The 22,110-nt window shown below is 37.0% G+C and overlaps 1 protein-coding gene across 1 annotated transcript in view; it reads right to left on the bottom strand.

Annotated features, from left to right (window-relative positions):
• The window catches only part of gmps (guanine monophosphate synthase), a 37,144-nt gene extending 20,942 nt beyond the window's left edge, over window positions 1–16,202 (bottom strand). The window contains exons 1-7 of the mRNA XM_079825792.1: window positions 16,020–16,202; window positions 11,556–11,734; window positions 7,993–8,107; window positions 4,010–4,107; window positions 3,795–3,898; window positions 3,463–3,656; window positions 176–341 (exon numbers count right to left, since the gene is read on the bottom strand). Of these exons, the coding sequence (XP_079681918.1) occupies window positions 176–341; window positions 3,463–3,656; window positions 3,795–3,898; window positions 4,010–4,107; window positions 7,993–8,107; window positions 11,556–11,734; window positions 16,020–16,046 (883 nt within the window). The 5' untranslated portion in view covers window positions 16,047–16,202. The remainder of the gene's footprint in view (window positions 1–175; window positions 342–3,462; window positions 3,657–3,794; window positions 3,899–4,009; window positions 4,108–7,992; window positions 8,108–11,555; window positions 11,735–16,019) is intronic.
• Window positions 16,203–22,110: the final 5,908 nt, after the last annotated feature.

Genomic DNA, 22,110 nt, shown 5'->3' on the forward strand with positions numbered 1-22,110 from the left:
TTGGGAGAGAATTTGTTTTTTCTTTAAGAAAGTTGAATAATTGGTATCGGCGCATCTCTAGTAAAAATGTAATTATAAATAAATTACAATTATGCTTAAACAACTTTATTTAATTAAAGTTTATTTAATACATGCTAAACAATTTCACTGACTAAACCCGTGTATCAAATGTTACCTTTGAGTTTGATGCCGAGTTTAGTCAGCGCTTCCTCAACACTCTGGCTCTCTCTCTTCCTCATGAAGCCGTTGTCGATATGAACAGCAATCACCTGCTCCTGGTTCAGGGCTTTATTCAGCAGGGCCGTGCACACGGTGGAGTCCACACCACCACTCAATAACACCTGCACACACACACACACACACACACACACACACACACACACACACACACACACACACACACACACACACACACACACACACACGTCCTGATTTAGGACTGCAACTGTAAACAACACATCCAATAAAACCAAATGTTCAAATACACCGAATAAACAGTACACCAGAGATGACTTTAGGGGGACAATTACTATTATATTATGCTCATTAATAGATTATAAATCCAATATAAATCCTCAGTTCACCCTCTAGAGAGAAGACCCACTTTGCAGAAGCTCAGGGAGGAAATCACCTTGCTTTAGGAAAGAGCAGTGACTAATTGGCATTTTTAATTAGTTACCCTCACACACACACACTCCGCCCAACCACTGCCTCGAGCAACAGCAATTAATATAGAATTAGACAAATTAGAGTATTATGGCACTAATCACATATGTGCCTCAAACCAAACAAAAAGGGCTTTAAACAGATCAAGGAAGATCAATATCGCATTAGCCCACAATAACTGTAACATCCCCTCACACACACGCACGCCAACCAATTAAATCCAAGCTTTCACTCAATACCAATCTGTTAATTATTATAATTAGAGAATGATTTCTCTCATTAAATGTGTAATTTCTGTGCCACTATAACTGTTATTCTAGCATTATTTACTATTATAGTATGTATGGCTATGCTCAGACTGCAGGTTTCTTTCTCAAATCAGATCTTTTCTAGCTGATTGTCAGCAATATTAATTGCAAGTGATCAAATTAGATTTGTGTCCAGACATAACCAGCCTATCTGCATGAGTTGCTTTGGTAATGATGTAGGCATTCCCACGTATGTGTCAAGGCTTACAAAACAGATGCATGGAGACATCATCCCGCTCTCCAAATGAGCTCCCCGTTGAGTCGCATATCATCACTGACTGGTATATATCTTAGTCACGTTAGGTTTAGGTGATGCAAAAGACCATTTTAAATCCAATTTGTGCAGCCAGAGCATCCAGACTGAGACACATGTGTAAAATTCTGATGGGAATCGCATTTCAAATCCCCTTCATATGTGGTTTGAATCAGATTTGAGTGTTTTTGCGGTCCAGACATTGAAAAACCCATCTGGATATGCAACAAATCTGATTTTTTTTCTGGCAGTCTGAATATAGCATATTAGGGATGTGCCAGAAGTCGAATACCCTATTCGGAAAAGGCACAGAAAATGAGTAACGCATTCTATGGAGCCCCTAAAGGGACATGGTTAGGCTTGCTGCAGCAGTCAGTGTTACACAAGGCATTCGTATTTCTTATGTACAACAAATATCTGATCTAGTAAAATATGTGGTCAGTACCGCCGCTCCCTATACACAGAGTACACGTGATTCGAATTTGCATTTCAAAACCCGGCATTTTTATGGCAGCTCCCTGATACCCACAAATGATATAGTAGTAGTATTTAAGTTTATTACCATATCAGCATCACTGGCTATTACATGGCAGATACATATTTAACATTTAACAACATTTCATAATTACAATATAATGAAAACAAACATTTTAAAAAACAAACAAACTAAAATAAGTACATGTACACAAAAAAAACTATATTCTTTAAATGTTCTAGTGCTAAAAATTGTAAAAGATTTTCTGGATCCATAAATAAACCCTTAAAAGTTTGTCCTGATAAAAAGCGCCGTTTCATAACATAAAAAATTGGGAATTTTAAAAGCCTGTTTTACAGTTAAATTGGTTCTACAGTATTGACATGTTATTGCTTCTTCACCGTTCAATATTATTTCCATGAGTATAATTACAAGAGAATGCAAAATCATTTGAATTATATTTTTCCGATCACCATGTCCCTTTAGTGCTCTGTAGAATCCGTCATTTCCTTTCAGAATAAGGCATTCGGCATTGGGCACATCCCTGGAATTAGCTTTTGTTTTTATATTTTCAGTTTTTAGTATTTTGGCCAAACATTTAATTCCAATGTTTACTTAATCTTTAATATTTGCCCACTTCTTTATGATAGAAATGCTACAGCCACTGTAATGTCATGAACAAGAACATGTGGACATCAAAACAGGCAAAGACATTTAAAGTATTTTGAAATTGATGATGATGCGTTGCATATTTACATTTATGCATTTGGCAGACACTTTTATCCAAAGCGAATTACAGTGCCCTTATTACAGGGAGAAATTCCCCTGGAGCAACATGGAGTAAAGTGCCTTGCTCAAACCACTGGGATCGAACCAACAACCTTCTGCGTATCAGTTCAGTGGTTTAACCCACTAGACCACCATCTTTAGAATCATATTGATGTATCATTTACCTTACAAATCTGGTGCCATGGCGCACATTGCGATGAACAACAGATGAACGATATAAGCAACCCAAACTCACAGCATATTCAAAGATGGAGTTTGAGACACCACGCATGTAAATGATAACATTTACAATGCTCTGAGACGCACGCAAGAAAAATTCTAAGGTTCGGTAGAAAGCAAACCCCATCAAAAAGCCCAATATTCAGCCGAATCCGAACCCTGGATTCGGTGCATCCCTAGTTTTAACACATTGTGCAGTCTCAGAAAACCGTTTAATAATGCGGTTCATGGATTCTTGTCAGTGGAATGCGCCACTTCCGGTATTTTGTGGGTTACTCGACATGTGTAAATTGCAATCGAGGAGTCGTGACAGCCCTAGTGTATCATGCGTGTAATCTGTACATACATATATTCGCCATGTTGTCATTATCCTGTGACCTACCAGCATCAGTTGCGTCGCTTCACTTGTCATTCATAAATCCTTCCCGTGGCCTCATGGGATAGTGAAGTGTCCATCGGATGCACACATTTCCGTATCTCACTGGAAGTGTTAGGTCATCCGGGTACTTTTTGTCTACTCTTTTATCAGTACTGTGGACATGCATCTTTTGTCACATAATGCTTTTCGCCTACTATATAGATGGGAAGTAAGCGATTTCAGATGCAGCCTATATGTTTTTGCAAAGATAAGGAATTCCTGAGACACGCTGCCATCGGTCCATATAACAGATCTCGCCTCAAAGTCACTCAAAAAAAAAAAAAGCACACTTCACCTGATCAATGATGTTTTAAAAGGGATTTACGGTCCTTACCAGAACTTTGGATTTGTCCACCTTCTCTTTAATCTCCTCGATGCACGACAGCTCGCGGTTCTGTACGGTGAAGTTACTGCTGCAGCCGGCAATCTCAAACAGGAAGTTGCGTAGCATGTCCATCCCTCTCTCAGTCAGATCAACCTCTGGATGAAACTGAGTGCCATAAAGTTTCTTCTGCTCATTAGCAATGCCTGAAACCGAGATGGACACGGGAAACGTCTTAAACCATAAACACTCACAGCAATAACAAAGCATCCAGCGCCAGACACGTTCAGAAACACCTTTTTAGGATATGAAGTGTCTAGGAAATCATCTTCAGGTCCACCCACCTGCAACAATGTTTCCAGACTGTGCAACAATTTTGAATCCTTCTGCTACTTTGTCGACACTGTCTCCATGTGTCAGCAGAACAGGTTCCTCCTTTTGCAGGCCCCTTGAAACACACAAAAGAGTTTCAGCACAAGATATCACAGCTCTATACACTTTTCCCCCTCACTTACGTCGAGTGACACGACAAAACCAAAGCTTGCCAAAGGGACAGTACCTGAAGAGGGAGCAGGAATTGTCCAACGCAATGTCAAAAACACCGTCCTCCCTCACACTCTTCCTGTGCACCGTGCCTCCGAAAACTTTATTCATCATCTGGCGAACACAAAAAAAAACAGTTCGTCTTTTGACACAAGTGTATACATTTCATATAAATCATATCAGCAAGGACATATTAAATTGATCAAGTGACAAAAACATTCATAATGGAACCATATTTCATATAAATATTCCTCTTTTGACATTTCTGTTGATCAAATAATCCTGAAATAATTGATCAGTTTCCTCAAAAATATGAAGCAGCACAACTGTATTGGACAGGATAATAATCAAATGTTTCTGACTGCGCGCGCTCCTCCCCAAACGGACGAGGTGTTTATATTTGACGCGCTCGCCGTTGTGCTTTTCTTTGAAACGACAGATGGCGACTCGGAGTAATTGTTCTATAAACTATCAGGAAAAGCGTCGAGAAGAAGTGGGCTAATGTACACAGGTGACGATATTTATTTTACTACACTTCAGTGAAACGCACACTTCAAAAGAATCATGTAAAACAGATCAAAATAAACCTTGATATTACTTGTGACATGAGAACAAAATGTATGTAGAAATGTAACGTTAACTTAAACAACTCAATTTATGATATCTAAATGTTTCCTTATTTCACTAAACACTTTAGTGAGTTTTCTCTTAGTTTCGTGAACTTTTCTTTATTAAACAGCTTTATGCTTTTGTAGGCTCGTTTTGTAAATATAAGCAACTAATTTGTATGTGCAAACTGGACCAGCCTTACTTTGCATCGCCCGCCGCAAGCTCTCTGTCTGCAACACGACAAGAGGCCATAACGGAGAAATTAATTTTGTTCATTTGTAAGGACATGAGAGCGATCAGTGTGGTGGATGGGGCTTCAGTGAGTTCTGTCAAGCAATGGAACCGAGGTACTGACTGAATAGATATTGCATGAATAAAGGATAAATGCACTGCTTCCACTGGTTTGATTATTTACCGTTTCATGTCAAGGAAAAGATCCATGTTTACCACAGCACAGCTCGCTCGGAGCGTTCAATAATATGCTTTAAAACTTATATTAATATTGGTTTCAATCACTGAATAAAGCCTGCTATATTTGGGACAAGAGTCGTGACCTTAAATTGATTGCACAAAACTCTTGATCAGCTCTCAAAATGTGTTTGTTCATTTAAACCGTCATGCGCAGAGAACGTGAGGGCGAGAGAGATGAGGTCTGCGGTCTTTAGCCATTAGTTGATTTACTTGTTTTTGTGTAGGTAATGCGTTGTCAAATATGTTTAAACTTAAATAGACTACCTATATAAGTAGTTATGTCTCTTTGTATTCATTTGTCCTGTTATTGACGTAATGCGCGTCATTGATAAAATGCGCAACCAGATGTTCGAATATTCGTGCTTTTTTTTGAGCAATTTTGACAGCCCTAACGCACAGAGCAGCATTATAACATAACTCTCAACACACTCAAATGTGTGTAATATGATAAACAGCACTGCGTTACCCCACACACACAATCCTCTAGAATGCGAGTAAATCACTCGCATATGCGAGTAAATCGTCACTCAGGGCGACTAAATAATATCTATCATTAGCCATTGGCTAATAAATTCTCAGATTTTACTCGCCAGTGTGTGTGTTAGAGGCTAAGAATAAGTTTATCAAAGATATATTTTCACTGGCTGAACACTCTGACTGAACACTTCTATAGCGATCTATACGATTTCAAATCAGCTCATCTGACGTAAACTCTAGTGTGAACACACACACTTGCGCACGCGCGAGAGTCTTAAATACCACGCAAAATCGACCAAAATAAATCAAAATACCAGAGTTCATTTAGAATTAGGGGTGCACCGAAATTTCGGCTGCCGAAAATGAATAAAATAAAAAAAACTGCCGAAAACGTAAACCGAAAATGAATGTCACCCGCCCCTCCCATCCGTGCACAAGCGCTTGTTAAAGCTTGGAACATACTCTGCAAGAACAGAGAAATTTGTTCGTTTTCTCGAGGTGGACAAATAGTGCTTGATTATCATAATATCATAAAATAGTCTAATGCTTTGATTGACTGATGATAAGAGATATTTAAAAAGCTGTGCCATTTTACAAAGATATTGATACATTTGTTGGAATATTCCAACAAATGTATCATTATATATATATATATATATAATTACACACACACGTATAATATAAGTAAATCAGTCTGGCAACTAAACTAAAAAATTTAGTCAATTCTAATTTAATTCTAATCCAATTTCTAGTTTAATTCTAGCCAATGGTGATTCTACTGCCAAGGTGAGCATAGAGGGTTGATAAACATTAGGGCTGTCAAAATTGCTAAAAAATGACGTTCGAATATTCCCTCTAAAAAAAGCACGAATATTCGAACTATTCGAACATCTGGTTGCGCATTTTATCAATGACGCGCATTACGTCAATAACAGGACAAATGAATACAAAGAGACATAACTACTTATATAGGTAGTCTATTTAAGTTTAAACATATTTGACAAAATATTACCTACACAAAAACAAGTAAATCAACTAATGGCTAAGACCGCAGACCTCACTCTCTCTCGCCCTCACGCTCTCTGCGCATAACCCTTTAAATGAACACACACACATTTTGAGAGCTGATCAAGAGTTTTGTGCAAGCAATTTAAGGTCGCGACTCTTGTCCCAAATATAGCAGGCTTCATTCAGTGATTGAAACAAATATTAATATAAGTTTTACAGCATATTATTGAACGCTCCGAGCGAGCTGTGCTGTAGAAACCTTGGAACTTTTCCTTGACATGAAACGGAAAATAATCAAACCAGTGGAAGCAGTGCATTTATCCTTTATTCATGCAATATCTATTCAGTCAGTACCTCGGTTCCATTGCTTGACAGAACTCACTGAAGCCCCATCCACCACACTGATCGCTCTCATGTCCTTACAAATGAACAAAATTAATTTCTCCGTTATGGCCTCTTGTCGTGTTGCAGACAGAGAGCTTGCGGCGGGCGATGCAAAGTAAGGCTGGTCCAGTTTGCACATACAAATTAGTTGCTTATATTTACAAAACGAGCCTACAAAAGCATAAAAAAGCCTGTTTAATAAAGAAAAGTTCACGAAGCTAAGTGAAAACTCACTAAAGTGTTTAGTGAAATTAGGAAACATTTAGATATCATAAATTGAGTTGTATAAGTTAACGTTACATTTCTACATACATTTTGTTCTCATGTCACAAGTAATATCAAGGTTTATTTTGATCAGTTTTACATGATTCTTTTGTAGTGTGGTTTTCGGTGAAGTGTACTAAAATAAATATCGTCACCTGTGTACATTAGCCCACTTCTTCTCGACGCTTTTCCTGATAGTTTATAGAACAATTACTCCGAGTCGCCATCTGTCGTTTCAAAGAAAAGCACAACAGCGAGCGTGTCAAGTATAAACACGTCATCCGTTTGGGGAGGAGCGCGCGCAGTCAGCGGAGGAGACGGGCCAAAGTACACAAGGCTTCAGGCGCGCTAGCGCGTCCACTCGCAAAGCAGACAGCCACGCCTCTACTACAGCGGGCGTTTTTTTTACACATTTTTTTATTTATTCGAATATTAATTTTCACCTTCGAAATTCGTTTTTTAAAAACTATTCGAATATATATTCGAATTTAGAATATTCGTTGACAGCCCTAATAAACATGAGCAGAAGAAGTGAAAGCGCTCGTCTGCAGCAGAATAAAAGTGTCATCAAGCTACGCCTTTGTTTTGAATAAGTGACCTCTAGTGGCAAAAAAATACATATTGTGCCTTTAAAAAATTACTTTTCAAAAGCATAAAAAAATCTAGTGTATTTGGTATTTAAATGTGATTATATTGTCATTATTCATAATAAAATAATATTACTTTTTAAACTAAATAATGATAATATTTATTATTATTATTAATAATTAGTCATTAGTTTCTCACCTGCATTCCGTAGCAGATTCCCAGAACTGGCTTCCCGATGGTGAATATGGCTGGATCAAACCAGGGTGCATCTTCAGCGTAGACAGAGTTTGGCCCTCCGGATATAATAATGGCCCTACCATTGGAGACAATAATTTGATATGCACATTATAAACCAATTTATATTAACCAAAATAGTTTTGTAATTATATCAAGTGGCTGAGAAAGATGGAAAGAGTCTGGGAAAGTTCTAATGCAAAGGCCAGATCATGTGATCCACTTATCTCTCTCCAACATGTGAGTTTGTGTCTCAATGTTCAGCGCTTCATCAGCTTTGTTGCCTTTTACGTTTCTCACAGGTGGAATGCACAGCACTCGAACAAACTCACACTGTGTTCTCTCAAGGACAAACAAACCAGCGTGCCTGTTTATCTTTACCGGCTGGGGTTTGACACATTTGTAGAATCGTTTTTTGAAAGAGCAGCAGCTGAATGATTAGAACTGTACAATAACAAAATGTGTTTGCGATCTCCAACAATGCTTTCATTCAGAGTTTTTCCTGCATTGAATATTTTTTTGGCAGCCGCCAAAACGAATTTGTCCCGCCAAAGCCTTATTTGATCAGTTTTTGTGTAACAAATCCTGTCCAGTTATTAAGTGTTTTCTGAGTGTTGACAAATCTTTTGCGATGTTCTAACAGACGGGATTCGCACACAACGCGTCTGCTAATGTCCGATTCGCGACCGAATGACTCCTTTGAACAGAGTCATTTTAAGAACACTTGATCTGTAGGGGTGGGAATCTTAAGGCACTTAATGATCCGATCCGATTCTGGGAGTAACGATCCGATTCCCGAAACGATTCTTAACACACTTTTTTGGTAACTAATTATCCGGCTGTGCAATTACAAATACATGAACTTTAAATTTGAACCAAAACAGAGTTACTATGCTTTTTGTTTATAGTTAGAATATCTGTTTGACAGTATTGCCATATTAAAAATGATTATGAAGATTTATTTCAATACTTTTATTTTATTAACAAAGTTATATTCAGGATTAACAAGCTCTGACTGAAACATGGTAAGCCATACAATTGCAAAGAACAATCATTAAGAATAAACAGTTCTCAATTTAAAACTAAGTGTGACTATTTTTCAGTTTCTTTAGAACAAAAAAATGTCTTTAAAGCTAAAAATAAAGTTACATTTTATTAATATAGCACATTTAACAGCAACGGAGTTACGCCAAAGTGCTGTACTTTGGTTAGAGCAACAAAACAAAACAAAATCTTTAAAACATAGGCTAATGCAGAAGAAAAACAGCAGGGGACAAATTAAAAACGAATTTAAATATTCAACATCAAGGCCTAACCTACCATAGTTTATCTTTGCTGTTTCTCCAGCTCGGAGTGTAACTGCGTAAAATGTTTCTTTATATTAGTCGTGTTGTCAAAATGTCTGAATTTGGTGCCACAGACTTTGCACACAGTATAGCTTTAATCAACAACACCTTTTTCGGTGTTAGAAAATCCAAAATATTGCCACACAGTCGATTTCAAATTTGATGGAGCAGGTCGTAGTTTGTCCATTTTATCTTCAAATTCACCCTTTGCCGCAAGTTTGATTGACAGGCAATCTGACCAATCACATCGCCGAATCTGCCGGTTTGTCCGACAAAGCAGTCAGGAGAGTTAGTAGATTAACGTCGGTGGACTTGAACTTGGAAAAACGGTGTGTACTGACGTCTTTCCACGGTTGAAACAACATTTCTTTTTCATGTTTATTTCATGCTTATCAATGAACTAGAAGGAAGAGATGATCGGTTCACGAGTAGCTTTAACTGAGGCGTTCCAGCGAATAACACACGTTAAAGAGCCACAAAACGCTATTTGTGGTTTACATTTCAAATCACCAGCATACGAACGTTCGTCTATCAACAGGTTTTTCTGTTTGGCCAGTGACCGCTCACACGCACACAGTGGTGAAGGGGAAGTTTGAATTGAACACAGAATCGATTCTGAATTTTTGAGAATCGATTCTGAATCGTTAGATAACGAATCGCGATGCATCGTCCTTTTCTCCCACCCCTACTGATCTGTCCAACACTGAACTAACGAATCAGTTTATTCATTTACTCAGAAAACATCTGAAATGCTTAACCAATTTAGCAAGAGTGGTTAGTAAGAATTAGTCTTGATAATCCACAGTATTTTCAGGTTATTTATATTGACAATGTGTAGTAAAATATATCAAATCATTTAGTTTAGAATGGAGCTAGGTGAAAAAAATGAACAACGTTGTTGTTAGCTAGCTGATCATTTTATTAAACTGTATATGGTAGAAAATTCGGCTATTTGTTAATATTTTTTAATGCACATTTTTTTATCAATCTTAATATTGATATGATTATAAACAGTGTTGGGGTAACGCATTACAAGTAACTTGAGTTACGTAATCAGATTACTTTTTCAAGTAACTAGTAAAGTAACGCATTACTTTTCAAATTTACAACAAAATATCTGAGTTACTTTTTCAAAAAAGTAACGCACGTTACTTTTTCACATTTATTTAACTGACAGCTCTCCAGCCCCCATGTTGAGAAAAATCGAGAGTAAGTGCAGAGGCGTTGTGTGTAAATGTGTTATTGTAGTTCAAAATGAATAAAATCAGTCAAATGCAAAATCAGAGTACTATGCAAACCTCACATATATAAATGTTAAATAAAACAAATATTGTTATGCATTTAATCTACCTTTATTAACTAATGTCTTGCTGCTGACCTTCGATGATTCAGTTAAACCATGAGCAAATATTACTAGATTTTTTGTTTTTATTGGTAAAACTTTTTTCTCCTGCGAGAAAAATAGGAATTATTCCATTATCCAGAATGGCAGCACATTTTTAGCTCAGCCTGAGGCCTATTATTTCAATTTTGGTATGAAGAGGTCTTTACATTTGCACAAAAATAGAACTTTTTTTGCTATTAAAAAACAAAACAAAAAAAACAAGCCCAGCCCAGGTGAGAAAAAGTAACGCAAAAGTAACGTAACGCATTACTTTTCTTAAAAAGTAACTCAATTAGTTATTTTTTAAAGGAGTAATGCAATATTGTAATGCATAACTTTTCAAAGTAACTTTCCCCAACACTGATCATAAAACAATTATCAGTAAATAGTGTAAAAAATGAGGAACAAAAAAACAAACAAACATTAAGGTAAGACATCATACATAATGTCAGATATCAAAATAAGATAAGCACCAGTTTCTTTGTATTTATTTTACATTTATTGCCAGTTTTGCGCTCACAGATCACGTGGGTAGGGTACTTTTTTACTGTGTGTGCGTGCGTGTGTGTGTGTGTGTGTGTGTGTGTGTGTGTGTGTGGATGACCATGTCTGTGAGCCACCACGAAGACCATTTTTGACCCAGGATTAACCCTGTCCTTGCTTTAGTTCTGACACTAAAGCCTGTCGGATCCCATATCAAACATTTCAACTTTGCAATTCAATTAGGCTTCCCTGGCACTTTTTAACATGAGAACCAAACAGCATCTACTGACGAGTCTTGGCAGCGACGGGCTCACCTGAAACCCTGCTCTCTGATGGCGAAGGCGGGCGTCTCCAGAGGCAGAATCTCAGACTGGACGAACAGCTCTCGCACCCGCCTGTCAATCACTTTCCCATACTGCGCTCCCGCATCTAGGATCACCACGGCACCCTCGTAGGAACATAAACCATCTTTAGGCTCTCCGACGATATCCAGCTGCAGATACACAATGACAAACACGTGTTACATAATTCCCCATGTTAGGCAAGCAAAACGCTACTAATTCAATTTGTGATGCATTTAAAGGCACATGTTTGCATGTGACTGGAAACTACAGATGTGATGCTTCTGATAACTGCGGTCATGTGGAAGGAAATGTTCAATGTAAGGCATACACCAGTTCTGAACACTGTGTGTGTGAATTAATGCAGACAAGATTTGAACGTATTCTAAAAATGTGTGATATCAGGCATGTGAAATATAGTTTTTTTGGTCTGGTTTGGTAAAGTTAGTGGTAAAATTGTTTAAAACATTATTAAAAAGTATAAATATGTCCATCTTATTAAATATCAAATACATTTTCATGCATTTATATACAGTACCAGTCAAAAGTTATAAAACATTACTATTTTTAATGTTTTTAAAGTCTCATCAAGGCTGCATTTATTTCACCAAAAAAAACTGTAATATTGTGAAATATTACGATTTAAAAAAATGTTTTTTTTATTTTAATATACTTTTAGCAGCTTTTCAGCATCATTACTCCAGTCTTCAGTGTCACATGATCCTTCACAAATCATTCTAATATGAGGATTTATTATCAATGTTTTATTAGTTGTGCTGATTAAAGGTGCACTATGTAACATTTTTTCTGAAAAATATCAAAAAACCACTAGGCCAGTGTTATATATTTTGTTCAGTTGAGCACTTACAATATCCCAAATGTTTCCAACTATTTGTAAATCGTGAGAAATTGCTATTTTAACCGAGAAACCGGGACGTGTGAGGGCGTGGCCTGTCGATTCCCCTAGCGGTTTTATTCTGCAGAAACGCTTTACTCTCACTGCAGTGTGAACAAGTGTCATAGCAGCCGGCGAGAGAACGCACAGAGTAACGTCATCCCATCATCAACCAGAGGTGGACAAAGTACACAACTCTATTACTTGAGTAAAAGTAAAAGTACTACTGGTCAAATATTACTCCGTTACAAGTGAAAGTTCTAAAAACAGATTTTTACTTAAGTAAAAGTACAGAAGTATTTGTTTTTAAAAGTACTTAAGTATCAAAAGTAAATTTCCTTTTTTATGTCAATGCATTATTTTATTATTGTTGTATAAATGCACAATGTCAAGGTGGTTTAAGCCAGTCAGTGATGCTCCATCCGACATGCTAGCATACGAATACCTTAAACTAATTTCTTTACATTTGTATAGAGCGTTGTAACTTTTATACAAGTATTGAAATGTTCAATTTCTTGTATAAAAGTTACAACGCTCTTTACAAAACTTCTGTCACTTTAAGGCTGAATGCATGGACCCTATACACTGATACGCATACAATATTCTCCCAACTGTTTACTCTTCTCTTTCTCCCAGACATTTAAATGTTTTAACATTTTATGAGACATGCATCAAAGTGTATGCCAACTAAACTAATCTTTTGAGAAAACTGAAGCATACTTTTTAAGTATAGCCATGGGTGCACACACTGTGCTAAGGAACCGTCTTCTTCCATTTTGCTGTAAACTGATCAGTGTAAAAAAAATTTTTTGGGAAACTTCACATGACCCTATACCAGAGTTATTACTGATAGGCTGTCTGCAAAATAATAAAATAAAATAAAAACTTTTAAAGAAGAAAAAAATCATCCACTGACTTTTAAAGCTGCTACAGAAATGACTTTCGAGTTTGAGGACCTTGATAGAAATGTAGTGGAGTAAAAAGTACGATATTTGTCTTTCAAATGTAGTGAAGTTAAAGTAAAAGTATCCCTAAAAAATAATACTCCAGTAAAGTACAGATACTCAAAAAGTGTACTTAAGTACAGTACTCAAGTAAATGTACTTAGTTACTGTCCACCTCTGTCATCAACACACTCAGATGTGTGTAATATGATCAACAGAGCTGCGTTTCCTCACACTCATGAGCGGAAGTGGCGCCGGCGACTGTGCCATAATAAAAGTCCCGCTGCTCGCGAGGCGTGTGTTGCGTTCATCTTATTAACAATCGCTCCAGCGGTTCCTCAGCTCCACAACACTCGCTCCTGCTTCACTACAGTAACGTTAATAATCACATCAACATGATTTCTGCCCGAGTCCTGTCCCGATTCTTTCCCACCGGCTGTGAGGTGAAGACCACATGTCCCAAGATTCTGCGCTCAAATGTGCCGTCATCGAACTACGCCTTTGTTTTGAACAGGCGACCTCTAGCGGACGGAAAAGATACATAGTGCACCTTTAATATTTAGTGATATTAAAGGTGCAGCGTGACCTTTTCAACGTAATTGTGTTTTACGTGACGTCACGAGTGCGCATCACTGAACAGAGCAAGGCGAGCATTTGTGCTTATAAAACTTAAACTTTATTTATAAAAAAAAAATGACCGATGGTTTCGCTAGATAAGACCCTTATTGATCGTCTGGTACCGTTTGATGTGGTTTAAAGCCCTTTTGAAGCTGTACTGAACCTCTCATTTGGACCTTGAACTGTTTGGAGGCTATTGACTTCCATTATATGGAGAAATATCCTGAAATGTTTTCAACAAAAATCTTCATTTCTTTTCGACTGAAGACAGAAAGACATGGATATCTTGGATGACAAGGGGGTAAATTATAAGCAAAAGTTTATTTGAAAGTGAACTAATCCTTTAAAATAGAACAAAAAATGCCTGGCCCCAAACGTGTGAACGTTACTGTAAATTGTTACAAAATATTTCTATTTTAAAGCTGAAAATGGATTCATGGATTGTACATTCATATTATATAATTTTTGTAAATCTTGAACACAAAGTTACGGACTGCAGCTTTAAAATATAAATATTTTGTAACAATTTACAGTAACGTTCACATGTTTGGGGTCAGGCACTTTTTTTCTTTAAATAAATTAATACTTTTACTCAGCAAGGATGTGTTAAATTGATTTAAAGTAAAGATTTATATTGTAAGAAAATATTTGGTATACTTTTTATTCATCAATGAATCCTGAAAAAAAAGTATCACAGGTTCCAAAAAAATATTAAGCAGCGTAAGAGTTTTCAACATTAATAATAAATCCTCATATTATAATGACTTCTGATCATGAGACACTGAAGACTGGAGTAATGATGCTGAAAATACAGCTTTGATCACAGGAATAAATTACATTTTGACTATATATTTAAAAAAAAACATTATTTTAAATGGTACAATATCACAGTTTTTTCTGTATTTTTATTTTGATCTCTTTGATGAGAATTCTTTCAAAAACATTAAAAATAGTAATGTTATGACCAGAACTGTATATATTAATACATGTATATAAGATATCGTATTGACATTAACAACAACTAGTTTATTTCTAAAAGTACAAAACTGTCTATGGCTGGTCTTATTTCTACATTATTATTATTACTACTACATATTTTACTTTATTGTATGGCCTTCAAATATGGAGTATGTACTTGCATACCATCAAGAATGATCAACATTAAATAATAACAGTGAGGTAAAAATAGATTATTTAAGAAAAGACAGATATTGTAATACAATCCCATGTATTTCTTACTACAGTTTATAAGTACGAAACCCTCCCACGTGGGTTGAGTGCGCAAGAAAACAACACTTTATAACTGACTCAAAAGAGTATAAAATACCGGTAAAAGTTGTTTAAATAAACACATGGACGAGTGCAGACATGTAATATGCGAAGATTAAACAAATAGCAAACACAGCCCATTATCCAGTGTGAAAATCCACTGGCCTGTACACCATTCACAGCCCATAATAGCATGTTAACACAGAACAGCTCAACTTTTCACAGCGATGTGCGATAAATGCTTTGTAGCTGCGTAAAAACTCAAAGGTGTTTCACGGGTGGCTGTTCATTTCAGTCCTCATTAGCATTGGAAGCTCGGCATGTCACATTGATTGAGGCTAACTAGCATTAGCTTGTGCGCTCGAGCCCCGGCTAACCGAACGCACGAGCTGGGCTGCGCGCGCCGAGCCTCTGAGCTTCGCCCGGGGCATGTGATATGCTCACTTTATCACATCCAGCACCGCGACATCAGCCCGGTAGAGTCCCGTAGGCAAGGACCGACCATATAAATCATCCATAAGGGCAAACACGCGTTATTAAATGTACAATAATCAGCCAAAGCGGTAAACCGCGAGTCGCCGCGCGCTGTAAGTTTCCCAGCGCAGACAGGCCGCGTGTGAGCGGGGAGTACCGGTGGCGAGTACCGGTGATACGCACAAGCACGGGCAGAAGAGTTTGGGTTCTGTTCAATGCTTAGGCCGGTTTACTGACCTTGCTATCCCCGTTACACAGTGCCATGAGTGCGTGATGTGGAGCGGACACTCCTGTCTTGCCGTGTTTCTGTTGTGAACGTGTTCAGCGGGTCTTCTCTATCTCTCTCTCTCTTCCGTGTGATCGTTGACGGTGTCACCCACTCTCCTGCTGGCCGCTTACTTACTACAGCTCCGTTACCGTATCGTCAGCCGGCTCGCTGATTGGGAGGAGTCGGAGAAAGTGTTGGCTGGGGGGCCGCCGGTGGTCTTCGGTTTCTTCTGCTTCTGACTCCATATAACGTTATAAACCCTAAGAAAAAATAAATCATATTTAAAAAAAATATATCATTTTCAGATTTAAATAATCAGATTTAAAAATGATAGCTAACCGTTGGTTTAAAATTTAAAATTTAATTTGAAACCCAACGGTTTTTTTTTTTTGTCGGTTTTTTTTATTAATGTAGGCCTACATTTACAACTCGCAACAATTATAAAACAAGACAAAACAAAAAAATATGTAAAATTAAAGTGCCAGGGGTAAAATTACAACAATTTAAATTAACTTCATAGGTCTTTCTTGCTTTTTTGTCTTTAATTTTATCTAATGTAGTAGCCTACCATATTGTTTAATTTCTTTTATAAAATGTTCAAAGCTTGGCTTAGCTTTTAGCCCATTTTTTCACATGAATGTGATATTTTCCAATTAAAATGAAAAGTATAAGGAAGCACATTGTACTTTTGGAATCGACATTGTCTTGTACAAAGAAAAATATTACGTCATACAGATCAATTTCTATACATGTTCCAAACAATCTAGAAATTAAATTAGAGACATCAAACCAAAACATTTTTTAATATATACAATCATAAAAAAGATGAGTCACAGATTCTTTGGCATTGCCACAGAATTCACACAAGTTTTCAATATTCAAATGGAAACGTTTAAGTAACTCCTTAACAGGGTAAATTCTGTGTAAAATTTTATCGGATACCTCTCTTATTTTATTATTAATAAAAAACGTATTTGTTATTGACCATAGACTTTTTTCCAGTTAATATTTTCATATTTAGTAGACAAAAACACTGTTGAACAAAGCAAATAGTTTGTTTTTAAAATATTTCTAATATATTTGTTACTGCATTTATCTTTCATTACGCTCTAAAAAATGCTGGTTTAAAAATAACCCAAGTTGGGTTAAAAATAGACTAACCCAGTGATTGGGTTATTTTAACCCAGCAATTGAGTTGTTTTAAGCAAACATTTAACCCAACCGCTGGGTTAAAACAACCCAAATGCTGGGTTAAAACAACCCAATTGCTGGGTTAGTCCATTTTCAACCCAACTTGGGTTGAATATGTTATGTTAAAATATATGTTAATATGTTAAAAGTAAACCTTGTTCATTAAGCAAATGACTAACAGTAAGAATTCCATTGTCGTACCAAGTCTTACTAAAGACTGACTTTTTTTTGTACAAGATATCTTTGTTATTCCATATAAAGTATCGATGAAACCCAACGGTGGAACTTTTTCACAGACTGTGATGACGCGTTTTAACGGTCACCAGCATCGTAAATCCTACATTTTTAATATTTTATTTTTTATTTTAAAGGAACACACAGATTTTTTGTGACTTTATCTTATTCGCCGTATCCCCCAGAGTTAGATAAGTCCATACACACCATTCTCATCTCCGTGCCATAACTCTGTCTGACACACACACCGCTAGCCTAGCTTAGCACAAAGACTGGAGGTAAATGGCTCCAGCTAGCCTAGCTTAGCACAAAGACTGGAGGTAAATGGCTCCAGCTAGCCTAGCTTAGCACAAAGACTGGAGGTAAATGGCTCCAGCTAGCCTAGCTTAGCACAAAGACTGGAGGTAAATGGCTCCAGCTAGCCGACTGCTCAATAAGTGACAAAATAACGCCAACATTTTCCTATTTACATGCTGTGATGTGTATAGTTACATCGTGTACTAACTAAGACCGACGGAAAATGAAAAGTTGTGATTTTCTAGACTGATATGGCTGGAACTATACTCTCATTCCTGCGTAATAATCAAGGAACTTTGCTGCCGTCCCATGAGTGCAGCGGCGCAATGATATTACACAGCGCCTGAAAATAGTTCCCAGTGCTTTCTGTGTAAGCAGGTTGTCATGTTGGTCATGTTGACGGAAGTTAGCCTATTTTCAGGCGCTGTGTAATATCATTGCGCCGCTGCACTCATGGGACGGCTCAAAATTAATTGGCTAGCTGGAGCTGTTTACCTCCAGTCTTTGTGCTAAGCTAGGCTAGCGGTGTGTCAGACAGAGTTATGTCACGGAGATGAGAATGATGTGTATGGACGTATCTAACTCTGGGGAAACGGTAAATAAGATAAAGTCCCAAAAAGTCAGCGTGATCCTTTAAAGCCAATACGGAAGTGACTTAAACTGCAGTTCATCAACTGGCCACTAGGGACAGACTCCAGAAGGAGCAGAATCTCACTGAGCTCATGTTAAAATGCCCAACTTTACAGCAGAAGAACACATGTTTACAGTCTGGGACAAATTGTGCTTTTGGTCTATACGGCTAATTTTGCCCTTCATGACGACTGTGAGGGGGTGAATTTTTTTATAACTCATCCGTTTAAATTAAATTAAGCCTTAATATTCTGCATAATTAAAGGGTTAGTTCACACAAAAATGAAAATTAGCCCATGATTTACTCTCAAGTCATCAGGTGGTGTTTATCCTCTTGGGACCCACGAATAGACTTTTGTCCACTGTAGTGGACATTATATTTTAGTAGTGGACACCAGGACTTAAATCATGTTTATCAGGCATTTTGGAAACATAACAAGTGAATATATATCAATATTCCTATTAAATATTAGATATTAATGTGAAAATGTTGCCAATTATTACTCCCATTATTACACTTCTTTTTAATCTTTTTTTTTTACATGTTGCACCAAGAACACATTAATATACAAATTAGATGCAGTGTATAGATACATTGTATTGAATGGGAAAATCCAAGTATGGCCATTTTACCCACATATTTCATAAAGTAAAATGGTATATCAATGCATTTCGTTATATCTTTCATAACAGAGTTCAGAATCATCTTTAAACAAAGTTTGTTTAAAACAAACCCTGAAACCTAAATAGTTTTTGCCTATACATGCAATTTAATGTCATTTTAATTTTTTAAACAACTGAGTCCTGGTGTCCACTACAGAGGACATATCATAACATATGAATAAAATATAATTTTTTCCACAAAAAAAATTGTTTCTTAGGCTCTAAACAATGTAATGACATGAAAAAATACTACATTCAAAACACTTTTTTTTTCTGGGACCCAGGAGGATATGACATTCTTCTTTCATAGATAATTTACTTTATAAAGTTTTAAATATGGATAATTCACAGGAGAGATAGATAGATAGATAGATAGACAGACAGACAGACAGACAGACAGACAGAAGATAGATAGATAGATAGATAGATAGATAGATAGATAGATAGATAGATAGATAGATAGATAGATAGATAGATAGATAGATAGATAGATAGATAGATAGATAGATAGATAGATAGATAGATAGATAGATAGACAGACAGACAGACAGACAGACAGACAGACAGACAGACAGACAGACAGACAGACAGACAGAAGATAGATAGATAGATAGATAGATAGATAGATAGATAGATAGATAGATAGATAGATAGATAGATAGATAGATAGATAGATAGATAGATAGATAGATAGATAGATAGACAGACAGACAGACAGACAGACAGACAGACGATAGATAGATAGACAGACAGACAGACAGACAGACAGAAGATAGATAGATAGATAGATAGATAGACAGACAGACAGACAGACAGACAGACAGACAGACAGACAGACAGACAGATAGATAGATAGATAGATAGATAGATAGATAGATAGATAGATAGATAGATAGATAGATAGACAGACAGACAGACAGACAGACAGACAGACAGACAGACAGACAGACAGACAGACCGACCGACCGACCGACGATAGATAGATAGATAGATAGATAGATAGATAGACAGACAGACAGACAGACAGACAGACAGACAGACAGAAGATAGATAGATAGATAGATAGATAGATAGATAGATAGACAGACAGACAGACAGACAGACAGACGATAGATAGATAGATAGATAGATAGATAGATAGATAGATAGATAGATAGATAGATAGACAGACAGACAGACAGACAGACAGACAGACAGACAGACAGACAGACAGACAGACAGACAGACAGACAGACAGACAGACAGACAGACAGACAGATAGATAGATAGATAGATAGATAGATAGATAGATAGATAGATAGATAGATAGATAGATAGATAGATAGATAGATAGATAGATGATTGATAGATAGATAGACAGACGATAGATAGATAGACAGACCGACAGACAGACAGACAGACAGATGATAGATAGACAGACAGACCGACTGACCGACCCACAGACGATAGATAGATAGACAGACAGACAGATAGATAGATAGATAGATAGATAGATAGATAGATAGATAGATAGATAGATAGATAGATAGATAGACAGACAGACAGACAGACAGACAGACAGACAGACAGACAGACAGACAGACAGACAGACAGACAGACAGACAGATGATTGATAGATAGATAGATAGATAGATAGATAGATAGATAGATAGACAGACAGACAGACAGACAGACAGACAGACAGACAGACGATGATAGATAGATAGATAGATAGATAGATAGATAGATAGATAGATAGATAGATAGATAGATAGATAGATAGATAGATAGATAGATAGATAGATAGATAGATAGATAGATAGATAGATAGATAGATAGATAGATAGATAGATAGATAGATAGATAGATAGATAGACAGACAGACCGACCGACCGACAGACAATAGATAGATACATAGATAGAGATAGATAGATAGACAGACAGACAGACAGACAGACAGACCGACCGACAGACGATCGATAGATAGACAGACAGACAGACAGACAGACAGACAGACAGACAGACAGATGATAGATAGATAGACAGACAGACAGACAGACAGACAGACCGACAGACGATCGATAGATAGACAGACAGACAGACAGACGATCGATAGATAGACAGACAGACAGACAGACAGACAGACGATCGATAGATAGATAGACAGACAGACAGACAGACAGACAGATGATAGATAGATAGACAGACAGACAGACAGACAGACAGACAGACAGACAGACAGACCGACAGACGATCGATAGATAGACAGACAGACAGACAGACAGATGATAGATAGATAGACAGACAGACAGACAGACAGACAGACAGACAGATGATAGATAGATAGACAGGCAGACAGACCGACCGACAGACGATAGATAGATAGACAGACAGACAGACCGACAGACGATAGATAGATAGATAGATAGATAGATAGATAGATAGACAGACAGACAGACAGACAGACAGACAGACAGACAGACAGACAGACAGACAGACAGACAGACAGACAGACAGACCGACGATAGATAGATAGACAGACAGACAGACTGACGATAGATAGATAGATAGACAGACAGACAGACGATAGATGGATGGATGGATGGACAGACACATAGACAGACAGACGGACGGACGATAGATAGACAGACAGACAGACAGACAGACAGACAGACAGACAGACAGACAGACAATAGATAGATAGATAGATAGATAGATAGATAGATAGATAGATAGATAGATAGATAGATAGATAGATAGATAGATAGATAGATAGATAGATAGATAGATAGATAGATAGATAGATAGATAGATAGATAGATAGATAGATAGATAGATAGATAGATAGATAGATAGATAGATAGATAGATAGATAGATAGATAGATAGATAGATAGATAGATAGATAGATAGATAGGTTTACATAAATCCAGGCAGTAAACCTACACCACTAACCTATTGAGAGAGTCTGACATATACTATATATAAATATTACCTACACATAAAAACATACCAATGCTTTCCCATAAACACTGTACATGTGCAAAGAGAAACATTGTAAGGCATT

Source organism: Gobio gobio, assembly GCF_949357685.1.
Source record: "Gobio gobio genome assembly, chromosome: 9".
Classification (NCBI taxonomy): domain Eukaryota; kingdom Metazoa; phylum Chordata; class Actinopteri; order Cypriniformes; family Gobionidae; genus Gobio; species Gobio gobio.